We start from the raw sequence: 14,129 nt of genomic DNA, 5'->3' as shown, positions 1-14,129 counted from the left end.
GAACTGTTCCTACCTACAGTGAGGGTCTGTGCTGGTGGAGACTCTGGTCTCTTTCTCTTACAGTCCCCACCCAGCTCTTCCCACAGAACCCCTGATTGGGTAGAAGCTTACATTCTCCAAGGATTACTAGGGTTCTTCCCTATCATTGACCTGAGTAGACATGCACAGAATCTGACAAAAGTAGACTTTATTTCTAGCTGTTCCCTCCAAAGAGCTGACAGTGTTAGAATTGAAAAAAAAAAAAGTCACCAGGGGCACATGGTTGAAAGGCTTACATCCATCCCAAACTCAGCAGCATTCGCCACAAGCATGAAATAATCCATTGAGACATCATTTCCCTCCTTCCTTACCTTCCTTGAATTTCCTGTCTTCATAGGGCAGCCTTAATGAGGAGCTACAAAAATGCAGACATTTCTCAATGTTAGCATTGCCGACATCTCTGGAAAACCTCTCAGAGCACTGGGAATGGATGTCCTACTTAGCTTTGGCGGTGTCCGTGATGCTAGCTAGGGAGTCTATACGTAGAGAACAGGATATATAAAGGCCCACTCATTCATGATTCATGCAACAAACGTTTAGCTACAGCCTTCTGTGTGTCAGCACTAGGCTGGACACTGGGGATAACAGTCTCTCCCAGCTGATGGTTTATTGGAAGACAAATCTATAAGTAGAAAATTACAAAATAATGTGTGGGGATGATATCATTTTGCTATGTATAGGTATATATAGGTATATATAGGTATGAGATGCTGAAGACTAAAGAAAGATAATAATTAAAAAAATACCCCCCTCCCAAACCCAATAATATGCTAGGTTCAGTGATGGGGATTCTGACAAATGAATGGGTATCTCAGGCAGGAGGGGAGTGCAGTGCTGCCTAAACAAGCCAGAGGGGAAAGCAGAATAAAACCAACGAGCCTCTGCAGCGTCATGGGCTGGGACAAAAGATCACAGGGCTTAAAGAACAGGGATCTGAGCAAGGGGCCTTGGGCTCTTGCTTTTAGAGTGCTAACTGCCACTGGCAAAATAGTTAACCTCTGACGCTTCACACTTGTCCTTTAAAAAAAAAAAAAAAAGGAAGTAGTGATTCTTCCTACACTATTGAGTTGCGATGGACAGAGATGAAACGTTGGGTGATGGGCTCCTAGTGCATCCTTAATGGTGACAGCCACACGGAGGCCCCAGTCAGTTGTGATAGTTAATGGTCGTGCTCTCTTGACTGGATTTAGTTACCTAGGAGATCATCTCTAGGCACGTCTGTGAGGGTGTTCCTAGAGAGTTTTAACTAAGGAGGGAAGACCTGCCCCAATCATGAGTGACATCATCACACAGGTTGGGAGCCTGAACAAAAAGGCAAAGGGAAAACACGGATGGACATCGGCGTTCATCTCTCTCTGCCTCCTGATGTGTCCAGATGTGAGGAAGCAGTCTCATGTTCCTCCTGCTGCTACCGAGATCCACCCCTGCCCTATTGTGGTCTTCCCTGCCCTGACAGACTGTGCCCTCAAGCCATGAGCCAAATAGGTCTTTCCGCAAGTTGCTTCTTGTTGGGTATTTGGTCACTGCAACAGGCAACGCATACAAAGCAGGGACCTTTTCCATCTCAGCTTGTGTCGTTCTTGGATGGTGGGAGGAGGAGACATGGGCACTAATTCTCCATCTTTACCTTTAACATCCACCCGACAGTCCACGGATGCCTCTCCCAGGGCATTGATGGCCTTGCAGGTATAGATGCCTCCATCAAAGGGACTAGGCTTGCGGATCTCCAGGGAGCAGATCCCTAGGTGACTGAGGGCTCTGTACTTGGGGTTGCCTTGGAGATCCATCTTGTTCTTTAGCCAGATGATCTTGGGCTGGAAGATGAAGATGAGGGGCAGCAGAGCAGGTAAGACCCAGTCGTCCTCTCCATGCTGCGTGTCTGGGACTCTGCCCTCAAGGCTGTAGATGATGGCTGTCTGCAAGTTTCCCTGCCCCTGATGTGTGTGTGGTGGTGGTGTGTGTGTGGTGGTGGTGGTGGGGGGGGGGGGTTGGACTCCCCTTTCAGTACCTTCAGCAATGGCTGGCTGGAGCTCCTCCTTGTGTTTGAATACAGTGACTGAACCCTAGTCCACTCCAACAAATGTCCCTGACGTGGAAGAAATTGCTCAAGGAGCCATCATGTATTATGACTGGGCATCAAGGTCTACTTTTTAAATTAAAAAAAATTTTTTTTTTTTTTGAGATAGGGTCTTCCTATGTAACCTTGGCTGTTCTCCCTATGTAGACTAGGCTCGGCTGGCCTCAGATTCATAGAGATCACTCTTCCTCTGCCTCTGTAGTTCTGGGGTTAAAGGTATGCATTACCACACCTATGTGGAGCTATGGGCTCCACTTAAAAATGTATATGTGTGTGTATGTATATACATACATATTTATATGCATAAATATACACACATATATAATTATATATAATATAGATACACAAAAAATATATATTTTAAAGCCGGGCGGTGATGGTACACGCCTTTAATCCCAGCAGTTGGGAGCCTGAGACAGATGGATCTGTGAGTTCCAGGCCAGCCTGGTCTACAGAGTGAGTTCCAGGTCAGCCAACACTACACAGAGAAACCCTGTCTTGAAAATGTTTTTAAATACCATTTGTGTGTATGTGGAGAGGCTGAAGGGTACACTGGTGCCATAACGCATGTGTGGAGGTCAGAGGAAAACTTCCAGCTTGCTTTCTTTCCACCATGTGGGTCCCAGAGATCAAACTCAGGTGGTCAGGCTTGGCAGCAAGCACCTTCACCCACTGAGTCTCTTGTCAGCTCAGGGTCTCCAGTTTTTTATGTACATATTGTGATCCATTCATATCCTATCCCCACTGTTTATGAGTGGTTTCTGTCCCCTCTGTTTTCGGAAGTGGTTTCTAGGGTGGTTTTATCACAATTCCCCTTCTAAGATGTTATCTCCACACGGTTGACCTGTACTTGTAACCCAAGTTACTTGGTAAAGGCTGCTACGGGTGTGGAGTACAAAGACCAGGTTGCATGCAGAGCAGCGTGCGTGTGTGTAGCTCTGCACAGACATGAGGAGTGAATAAAGGGAAGCCAGTGGGAATCAGACTCTTCCGCCAGATAACTAGCTGGAAGTGATGTCTTTGTGCATGAGGACCCCACACTCAAAGGAAACATCATTTACATCCATCCATCTTGAATTACAGACACCCTGACAGTTCCCAAGTAACCTGCTGTTGGGGAGGCAGATGGTGCCTCTGGTAGCAGATGTTCAATTAGAATGCCCTGTGACATAGCTCAGGTTAGGATGAGACAGCAGCAGGAAGCAGCTCAGGACACCCCCGTCCCCCAAGCTCCCCACTCACCCGGGGGGAGGCGCGCACACAGCAGAAGAGCTGGGTGTCGTAGCCAGTGATGGTAGTGCAGTCTGCCAGAGGCTGGGTGAACTTGGGGGCTTCTGAGAGATCCCGCTGGGCAAACCCCTTGGTCTTGTAAACAGTAGCTGTGGGTACCAAGAGGAAGCATGATGTGGCATCTGAGAGCCCTTGTCCTGCTTCAGTTCCGTTTTTTTCTGAGTCTTGTCAGCCCCTAGTCTCAGCTTCCTTACCTGCCTTCTGGATGTGGGCGAGGTCAGCTGTGACCGGAGCTGTTTCACTGAGCCCACACTGGTTCTCGGCAAAGACACGGAAGGCATAGGAGTTGCCAACGATGAGGTCGGAGACAATGCAGCTGGTACGGTGATAACGCTCCAGGACCGTGAACCACAGCTGTGGGGTCCCCAGGAGATGTCATGTGTGAGACACCAAGGCTTTGGGGTTTTCTTTCTTTCTTTTTTTAAAATCTCACCCCATGTGGAGCTGCCAGAAGATCTGCCAGAGTGCCTCCCTCCCTCCCCGCTTCCCAGATGGGCCTCACCCCAGACTTTCTGTCAGCCTTCTGCACCGTGTATCCCAGCAGTGCCGTATTGCCCGTATCTTGTGGAGGTGTCCATTCCAGAGTAGCGTTGGAGCCCCAAACATCCACCAACTTAATGCTCTGAGGAGGACCTGGCTTCTCTGGAAGGGCAAAGCCATGGCGTGGGCACTGTGCCACTCACATGTGTTGATCTCACCTAGAGAGGACCCCTGGCTCCTTTCTCTCCCCGCCTGCCACCTTGCCAGAGACTCTCCGGGATGGGCTCCTGGTCAGCCCAGAGATCCCAGAGACCACCTCTTCCATTACCCAAACTTACCGATCACCAGGATATTGATGGTGGCAGTGGCCTGCAGTCCACCAAGCCGCACACAGAGTTGGTAGCATCCTGAATCAGCACGCCGGGCTTCTCTGATGAAAAGGATGGAGTCCTGCTCCCCATTCCGCACACTCACACGGCTGTTGTCCAGGGCAGAGCCATTGTGAGTCCAGGTGGTCTGAGGTTTGGGTTTGCCCTGAGCAGTGGGGATAAGGCTTGAGCATCCCCAAGAGGCTTATATTTTCTCTCTCTCCCTCTCTCCCTCGCTCCCTCTCTCCCTCTCTCCTCCTGTTGCTGCAGGAGTCTACCCCAGACCCACAGGGTATCTTGACATGGAGTTGTATTCCTTAAGCTAGAGGTTTGTTTGTTTGTTTGTTTGTAGACTTCTCCAGGGAACTCCCTCCTTTCAGGGTAGTCTCAAGAGACAGGGGGAGCTGGCTTTGAGTCTTTCATGGATACTTAGGGTAGCTAGGTAGCTGCCCAAACTCCTAAGAACCCTCTAAAACTGAGGGCCCCCAGACCTCTGCAGACTGCAGGGCCTGGCTTAGCCTTACCTCCTTTCGTGGGACATATCTGTCCTAGCGAAACCCACCCTTGGGAGTGTTGGAAGGTGGTGCTCTGGCCTCAGACTTCTGGTACTGTGGGTCCTCTCATTCAAGGCCAGAAAGACTGCCTCAGTCCTACTTCTGTTTCCAAGTCAAACCTTGACCTGGTCCCAACGTGAGGCTGGTGTGATCACCTGGAATGGGATTAGTAGATTCACTGTGTCCCCAACCTTCCGGATGTAAGTCTGTCTCAGGGCCCGAGGTAGCCAGATCTTGGGGTGCTCTGAGTGATAGAAAGAGAGAATAGGAAATGGGTACTCGGAGAAAGTGGGTGCTACATCCAGTAGTACTCTGTGGGTAGTGGCCCAAGTGACCGTCAGATTAAGCCCCTATCATAGGGACTGTTCCTAGACCCTTCCGTTGTGCTGGGGATCAAACCCAGCCATCTCAGTCATTCTGGTGTTCTGTCATTAAACCATTAACGCCTTTCCCATTGTTGTGCTGGGATTTGGGGAGCAGTTGGCTGAGGAGCCCCAGGAAAGGCTAAAGTTAAAGTCTCCAGAAGGAACATGGGAGCTGGATGTGGTGGTGCCCACCTGTGACCTTAGCACCTAGGAAGTGAGGCTGGATGGACTGTGTGGTGAGACCTCCCCGAAAACCTGGGCTCTGAACCGCTGCTTGTGTTGATTTTTAACTCTCAGCCACCCGCTTCCCGTCTATGTGAGTTTGGTTCTTTTCCATGTGCCGACCCTTCCGTCTCCACAGCTCGTCTTTTCAGTGGTTTTTGCTTGGTCTGTCATAACATTGCTGTCAGAGTGAATCATCTCCCAGTTGGGTGCAGGCCTTGAGAGAAGGCTTTCTGCTCTGCGGAGTGTCAGCACCTTGTCCTCCCTTGGAGGCAGTGCTGAAGTCATCCCAGGGGAGCCAGCGTCTGGGTCCTTTCCCCTCACGTCCACCCTGCTGCCAGCACCCGTCGGTAGAGGATCACTTCATACAAGCAAACTCGGGGAGATGGCCGTTCCTTACTTGCCTCTGCTCCTCCAGACCTGCTCCAGTAAGCTCTGGGAGATTAGATATCTTTTGTTGCCTTCCAGGATGCAGGGTTTGGAGCCCGGATGTCCTGTTCTCGGGAGGATGCTGTGGGCTACCTTGACTGTGGACGTGCAGACGTCCCACCTGGCTCACTTGAGGACCACTTTTTCCTCCTACCTTTCCAGGGTTGCTGTTTCCTCTTTTCTCAAGGGCTTTTGTCTTAAGTAGACCGCGATACCGCCTCAGTTCCCACGACAACCCAAGACTTCCTGCCAAAATTTATTCCTAGAGTTGAAGAAATTCCAGCCCTGGGACATTCCCGTGGCATGAGTGTTTGACAAGGCAGTCCAAGTTTGCTGAGAGTCCACATTTCCCTGAGAGTACATTCCTGTGCATTCATCCCGACAGGAGCATGTTTGCTTGTAGACTGAACAGCTTAAATGCACACATTGTGTGAAGCAGCCCTTCACATGGAGAGAGTTAAGAGGAAGGAGACAGAGGTCCGACTGTGTTCCTTGTATGCCTCCATTTGTAGACACACACACACACACACACACACACACACACACACACACACACACCCCGGTCATGCTCTCAAACCACTTGTCTTTAGAAGTTAATACAAATACGAAACACTTGGCTGTGACCATGTCGTTTATCTAGTCCCCTTACTTTGCTGTTCTCCCCTGGGTTGGACCTGATTTGGTCTGTACCCTTGGAAGCTGTGTGCCAAGTGGACATGAGTGTTCTCAGTAAGAACAGGGCAGGCATGGCGCCCAGACTCCCAGTGACCCTGCTCGGTCTGCTCTCTGCTGACTTTGGGGGGGCCGGGTAGGAACAGCAGAAGTGTTGTATGATGCATTCCTTTCCTGTGGCCATCTTGGCAAGTAGCCAAGGGGCTGAGCCCAGGCAGATGTGAGAGAATTTTTTTTCTTTTTAAAGGAGGGAAGTAATTGAAAAAGGTTTAAAAAAAAAAAAAACTCATCTTGTTGACCTTGGTTTTCCATTGTTGGGCAAGGAAATAACCTTTCACACTTCCAAGGAACAGGCTCCTCTGTCCCTGTGCTGTCTACAGGGTGTCAGAGTTAAAAGGATCTTAGTGAGTACCCAGAAAAACAAGCCAACTGGAGATGGGGAGGCTCAGAGAGACACTGACTTGCTGAGCTCCAGGCTAGGTGTGGAGTTGTGCCTGGCACCCAGGACTCCTGCCTCCCTCGCTGGGATCAGACGTCCAAAGGGCCCATTTTCTAAGCATAGCTCCTCCATCCAGTCTCCCACCCTCATCATGTCTCCCTAGACCAAGGTGCCCGAGTCAGGGCCTGCTGGGACCTCCAGTGACTCAGGAAGACTCAGGGAGGAAGGGAGGGCAGAAGGTCGGTTAGGCTCAGGGACCGAGAAGGGTTGAGTTGAGGGGGATAGGAATCAGGCTTCGTGCTGAGAGACACATTAACTGATCCCTACTTCATCAAGGTTTCCGCTCAAGAATCAGGTCTGGACTTCTGCTGATGGATGCGAGCTAATATCTGTTTCTACCTGGCATTTCTTATTTCTTACCGATTTTCTCGGAAAACGGTAGCTTTCTTTCAGCCACACTAGAGAAGGAAAAGCAGTGCAGAGCTGGGAGGATTTCCGGAGCAGCCTTTGAGGTCTCAAGGGGAGGCCACAGTGGAGATGCGGAGGGAAGGGAGGGTCTCCCTCCCTGAAGCTCTTTATTTATAAGGGAGCCCCTGACAAGATGACCATGAAGTCATCAGGGTGTCCCTGACTTTCTGGGGGGAATGGATGAAGAGACTCCCCAGGGAAGAGCCGCAGAAGGCCTTGAGAGTGACCACATGCCGGTTAGTAGAGAGGGTCTGGCAGCCAGAGGTGCCCCGTCAGCAGAGTTCTGTCACCTCCCAAATTCAACTTGGTCAGCAACCTGACTCTTTGCTCAGAATGTTAACTGAGGGCTCCTTGGAGACATCTCTCTTCACACCTCCAGTCAAGTGAGGTGTAAATTGGACTGACCTTGGGGAGGTTTCCCTATCACACCCAAGGGCTTTTCCTCCTCAGATGTCAGGGAGCAACATGACTCAGAACCCAGAGCTCTAAGGCAGAGCCTCAGTGTTCTTAGGCCAGGACTGATGGCCACAGTTTGGTTTGATCCCCTTGTATTCCTGGGGGGAAAGCATTTTGTTATTTCCCTTGAGAAACATTGACCTCTGAGCTGGGTTGGTCTCAGCATTTTTCTCCCATAGAATGTTGTCTAAGTCTCAAAAATGTAATTTATTTTGAGTCCTAAGATCTACTATCTACCCCAATTTTAAACTGCTGAAGTTCATGCTCATTTTTTCCCCTATTCTCATAGGAAATAATTGGCCATATCCACTCACAATTTCCTTCTACATGGTCAGAGATTTTCCTCTAGCACTCTCCTGAGATTGTATGATTCATACACTGCTACTAACTATGACCTGTAGAGAGAAGAAAAGTGCAGATGCATTGGAGAATGGCGTGCATGCGCATGTCTGTGTGTGTGTGTGTGTGTGTGTGTGTGTATGTAAATGTGTAGATTTGTAAGTGTGTATGCATGCATGTGGAAATGCATACAAACATAAACATATGCCTGTGTGAGTAAGTGCTTACCAAAACAAGGGCAGAAAGTTCAAGCCATCTGTGGATTTGAAAGTAAATATTGCCAGCGATTTGAGAAGTAAGCACCAGGCTGTCTTAACCTGTTTGGTAGAGGGTGGTTGGAAAAGAATGGGTAGACCTTGGAAAAACCTCCTTGTGAAGGCCAACAGTGTCGCCTCCTTGAAGACAGTGAAAGCAGGATCAGGAAAACCAAAAGGATATAGAAGCAGAAATAACGGTTCTCTGTGATGAAGACCCCTCATCCCTTGTCTGGCTTTGGCCCCTGCTCGCTGCCTCTGTCAACACTGCTGCACTCAGAAGGCCTGGTAATTCCAGTGTCCGTCCTTCTAACCCCTGCAGGGTCCTCTCACACCCTGGCCCACTGTATGAAGTGGGGGTTTCGGCACCAGATATGTGAAGTGAGGACATGGCAGCTCTGAGATATGGTTAAAGGGGAAGGTCTTTATTGTAGCTAGGAGGAAGAGTATAACCAGAGGCATCCAGAAGAGTGCGGAGCAGGGAGAGAAAGTGGTGGACTGAACATGACCAACAGACTGAACTCAGCCACGAGAGGAGGACCGAGAAAAAGAGAGGACCAAGAGAGGGCATGGCCGAATTGGCAGGGTTATATAGGGATGAGAAGCTGGAGGAAGAGAGGCCCAGGAGCTGGAGAAGTTGACTGTAGGGGGCTGAGGGCGGGGTGAGGAAAGCCGAGAGGAGCCACAGGTACTGAGTGAGCCTGGAGGCCAGCAGACATGGCATGTCTGCTATGGTGCCTCCTAGGTATGCTGATAGGAACTGCAGTTAGCCATTTGCCCAGTTTCGTTTGGACCTGACACTCTCACCGATTCAATGCCTGCTTCAGCCACTGGATCCTGTGGTCATTCTCTAGACCCAGAAACTGCAACCTTTCCATGATCTGGAGGGTGCTGCACTCACTCCACACCCCTAACAAAGACAGCTCCTTGACCACCAACTCTGATGTTACCTGATGTCGCAGTACATCTGGGCAGTGGCTGTCACACCAGGGACTAATTCTCTCCAAGGAAGTGTGAGTAGAAAGTGTGGGAATTGCTTCAGTGCCAAAGCTCGTAACAGGTGACTTTTCTGTGCCCCCCCCACTGCTATCTGTAGGCAGATGATCATAGGGCCCCCTCAAGTGGCAAAGCCCCCATAGGAAAATGGCCAGTGTCCCTAAATTGCTTTGTGGAGAATGAGCTACCTAATAGGGACACTTATTTTCAGTCCTGCACTAGCAGTCAGCTCACGCTGTTCTCGAGGGGGGCTTGTTTCTCGAGCCGGCAGCCCCTGACTGATGGAGAGGCTCTCCATTTGCCTCTCCTCCTCAGTGCTGCCATACTGCAGTTCTGTCGTGCCGCTGAGGCGTGTCGCCCCCCCCAACACCCCCCCACCCCCACCCCCGGCCTCCGTGGCACCCATCCCTTGTTGCCCATCCCACTCTTCCCCAGCAGCCTGGAGTTCATGGTCATAACACCCACTTTCTTGCATAATCACCCCGGTCCTTCAGTCCTCTCTCACTTCCTAACACCCTCTTGGCAGCGCCTAATCCTAATTAAATAAGCCTTCCACCCACACAGTGTCTGGGTCTGCCCAGACAAGCATGTAGGAGAAGACAGAAGCTTTGCTGACTTGACGTCAAAACACAGTGTATACATGTATGGAGTTCTTGACAAATAAATGAAGTGATGTATGTATGAGATGTGACACCTTAGAGAGGTGACATCAAGCTACACAGAGAAACCCTGTCTCAAAAAAACAAAAAAAAAAGGTGACATCATAGTCCCTCCCTTCCATGAATTCCCTCAGCCCCTGAGAATCCAAATGTGAAGTGTGACTAGCAATATGTAAATGATCTATTAAAATGGAATTGGTTATATAAGCAATTAAAAATATGCTGATTTGACTATTATGATGCTGTTTCCCCATGGACACTGATATTTTTTTTTTTTTTTTTGAGACAGAGCCTCACTTATATTTAGACCAGGCTGGTTTTGAACTCACAGAGATCAACCTGCCTCTGTCTCCCAAGTGCTTGGTATTAAAGGCTTATACCACTACCAGCATTCCTGATGATCCTGGCAGTTCTGTCCCATGGCCTCAGCTCACTGTCAGCTGTCCCTCTCTCTCACCAGCAGATGATCGTCCTAGTGGCTAAGAAACACCCACTGTCTTCTTAACACAGTACCTAGAAAAATCCCTAAATCCCACATTTGGTCATGTCAGTCCTCATTCACAACCCTGTGCTGGCTGCCCATCGTCCCGGAATCAATCTGTTCTTCACAGTGCTGTGGCTTGATAACTCTCTGCCCCTCCGTCCTCCCTCACTGTGCTGTGGCCCCAGTGGCCCAACCCATAAAGTACATTCCTGCCTCAGGACCTTTGCACTTGTTCTATCTACCGAAAAAATAGTCCACTTATGTCTACTAGATTGCGGCTCAAATCATCCTGTTTGTAAGGCCTTTGCTCACCGTCTGTTTGGAACATGAAGTTTGCTTCCCTCTTCCCTCTGGCACTTGGCCTCCTTCCCTGCGTTAGTTACTTTTAGCACCTTCTGACCCACACTGTCTTTCACTTGTCTCTTTCCTTCTATGAGAATATACCTTGAAGGCATCGTTTTAACTCATTTTGTTTAGCTTTGTAGCTGGATACTGTCTAGCGTCTCATAGGCGAGGAAGTCAATGTTTGTAGGGTGAGGAAGGGGAGCACGTAGACAGGCTGACTCCTCCAGGGCGTGTGAGATCAGCTTCCATGCCTGGGAGACACTGGGAGGTTCAGATGAGATGCAGGGCCACAGCTGCTCGGAGCAATTCTGTTGAAATTAGCAGCTGACCTTCTCTGTCTCAAGGCTTCTCCAACTCAAGGATGTAACTTTCCTCGCCTCCCCTTCAGCTCCTTCAGGTTTTGACTCCTGGACCCACTACCGTGGAGCACGGAGGATAAATGGTACCAATACCACCTGTGTCGTCTTGCTGATTTGGCCATGTAGTTGGACTGCAAGCCCCTTATTGGTCAGTTGTGATTGTGCCAATGAATTTCTGCCCGCCTGGCTCGCCCTGCTCTCACACGCTCTCTGCGTCACCCCTCAGACCCTGTGCCCTCTATGAGGAACAGGCGGTGTAAGGAGGCAGACAGTCTTTGGAACGCTCAGAGAACTTAGGAGTCATAGGTCCTGTTCCAGGCATCCTTCAAGATTGGTAGATGGGCTTCAGAGACTCGGTGAACTTATGGAACTTTTTTTGGTTGATCTTTCCAGGGTTGGGAGTCCATAGCTTTTATCAGGTTTCCGGGCGGGGGTGGGGGGCACAGAAATCAAAGGAGCAGGATGTTGCTCGAATTCAGCTTTCTCCATCTACAGAGGAGACCACGAAGGCTCAGAGAGGTGTCCTGACTCCTCTGTGGTGGCAGGATAGAGCTAAGATCTGAACGTGTGTTGTCGTCTTTCAAGAAGCTAACAGACGCACACAGGCTTTGCAATGGGTCAAAGGATGTCCTTATTGTCACTCACCTCTGTGTTGAGTCACCAGCTGTGGCCCTGAGGCCTGCAGCACACAGGGTGTGCACAGGAGGGTGGGGCTTTTGGCTGGACCTGGGTTGGGTGGGCAGGGATTGCCAGAGTGAGCTGCCCACAGTGCCCCTGAGCAGAAGGTAAACCCTGGTTTGAGATGGGTCTGTGCCCTGCAGAGTGGAGACCAGGAGCGTCAGGGAGTCAGTAGTTCTGGCTCTCCATCTCCTCTGCCCCTGATTTCTCTTGGCCTTTTAGGGGAAGAAACTGGGTTTCTGGCCGCGTCTCATCCTAGCATGCTCACAGCACCTCTCCTAGCTCTTCTTCAGTGAGATAAACTCCACCAGCTCTGCCCTGGACATTCGGGCGGCTCCTATGAGGAACCTCTAGGGTGAAGAGCGGGCAGCTGTGCTTTCGGGCCCTATTTGGAGATAGAACTTGGTTGTCGTCTCTTTCTTGGAAATGTCCCATGTTGGTGTAGCCTCTTCTAACGCAAATCGGGTCACCTCGGCGATCCTTCTAACTGCCCTGCTTGGGAGACCTTTAAAGTCATTTTTCAGAGAAGAAACTGAAACGGAGCAGTTAAATTGACTTGTCCAAGGTCACTGCGGTGCTAGAGGTCACCCTGGGAAAGGAGCCTGGGACTTTGCCTGCCAGCCTAGAATGTCTTTTTTTTTTTTTTTTTTTTCTCCCTCCTACCTCTTTGCTTCCTGGGAGTTCATGGGTTCCTTGTGAGTGGTCTTCAAATCTTCTGCAAAGTCAACTGGGTATAACACTGGGCCTTTGTTGGGCTAAATGTTTAGCACAGTCACAGCGTTGCTAAAGACTGTCACAAAGAAGGGGAGGGCCATTTCTCATGTCCTGGGTCTGCAGACCCAGGTGCGGTGGAGACACACTTTGATTCGGCTCCCAGCAGTTTCCCAGGTAAGCTGGGGGAGGGGGCTCAGTCAGCCAGGACGGTTGGTACTGGGGCAGGTAGAGGGTGATGGGGCTGGAGCAGGCACCAAGTAGAAAGTAGAAATGGAGTACTTCTCTCTAAAAGGCTCTACTTCCACAGAGCTCTGACTTTGAGAGGCCATGGCCAGGTGAGCTAGGGTGGGGCATTAGGTAGGTCCTGATGCTGTGGCATGACCCAGGCAGAGGCCAGGTATCACGCCATCCAAGATACTCAACCTCCTCACAGCCGTGGTTTGGGAACCATTCTCCCACTACAGATGTTGGCTATCTCACCCCCATCCTCCCACCCTGTTCCTTTCCCAACTGGCTTTTAGTCCACTGGGTCCTCCCAGGACCTGTGACTGTTTTTGATGGTAAAAATATAAACAGATCATTGCTAGTCACTGTGAAGCGCCACATCATTCACTGACTTTTCAGCTAAAGAGCAAAACCACAACAGAGATATTTGAACAGCGAGTCACAATTTGAAGAGTGTGACGGCTCCCATGAATATTCCTGCATTACCCTAAGTAGCAGTTCCCTAAAGTTCTTAAAGTCTGCACACAGGGGTGGGTGGACCCCTAAAGTATATTCAAGGCAGTAGGAAGTTCTCGCCTCCCACACTACTCAGCATCCCCCCACCCTCACCGACTGCCACAGGTCACCTTCAATAGAGGGCAGGAGCTGCTGTGAGGGGCCGTCCGCCTCCCGTTGACATGAAGCCCGGGGTCCTGCGGCATCCGCTGGGTCAGCAGCTGCTTCTACCTGCCGCTGGGAGTGCGAGGCCGTCTCTGGTGTGGTGGCTGTCTCCATGCTGGGCTTCAGCTGAAGATTTTCTTTGTTGCCGCTGAGGGAGGGGCCGAGCACCTGCTGTCCAGGCTGGTCTCCCTGGGGTCCGCAGCCACAGGCTTATGTAAGTGGGCTGGCTTTTCCCCACCCACCTTACTCCCACTGAAGGGTGAAGTAGGGGCCAGGGGAAGAGGAGGATCAGAGAGCAGCCCAGAATAGCCACAGGAGGGGGGCTGAGGTGGCCCTGTTATCTTGGGAGTGAGATGACACCCCTCCAGCATTAGGAGGGAGGGGAGAGCTGGAGCACAGAGGATATGAGAGGGACTTCTGTCTTCGGTGGGAGGCCTGAGCGATAACATCGTCATCGTTGGCTCCTGACCTCCAGCTCATTCAACAGGACCTATGGTCCCAAGACCAGTGAACTCTCAGGCACACCTTAGCTGTTCCCACACGCATTGAAGAGCAGG

General features: G+C 50.5%; 1 protein-coding gene across 1 annotated transcript; it reads right to left on the bottom strand.

The window, feature by feature from the left end:
- Window positions 1-1,559: 1,559 nt before the first annotated feature.
- On the bottom strand, window positions 1,560-13,686 carry Mybphl (myosin binding protein H like). The gene is made up of 7 exons (XM_059266607.1): window positions 13,539-13,686; window positions 4,964-5,052; window positions 4,225-4,420; window positions 3,909-4,048; window positions 3,601-3,760; window positions 3,359-3,495; window positions 1,560-1,853 (listed from the first exon to the last, which is right to left on the bottom strand). The coding sequence occupies exons 1-7, from the start codon at window positions 13,684-13,686 to the stop codon at window positions 1,560-1,562; spliced, it is 1,164 nt and encodes a 387-aa protein (XP_059122590.1).
- Between the last annotated feature and the right edge of the window lie 443 nt (window positions 13,687-14,129).

This window comes from Peromyscus eremicus, chromosome 6 (assembly GCF_949786415.1).
Source record: "Peromyscus eremicus chromosome 6, PerEre_H2_v1, whole genome shotgun sequence".
NCBI lineage: Eukaryota > Metazoa > Chordata > Mammalia > Rodentia > Cricetidae > Peromyscus > Peromyscus eremicus.
The sequence above is the reverse complement of the archived record's forward strand: the minus strand, read 5'-3'. Positions and strand labels throughout refer to the sequence as shown.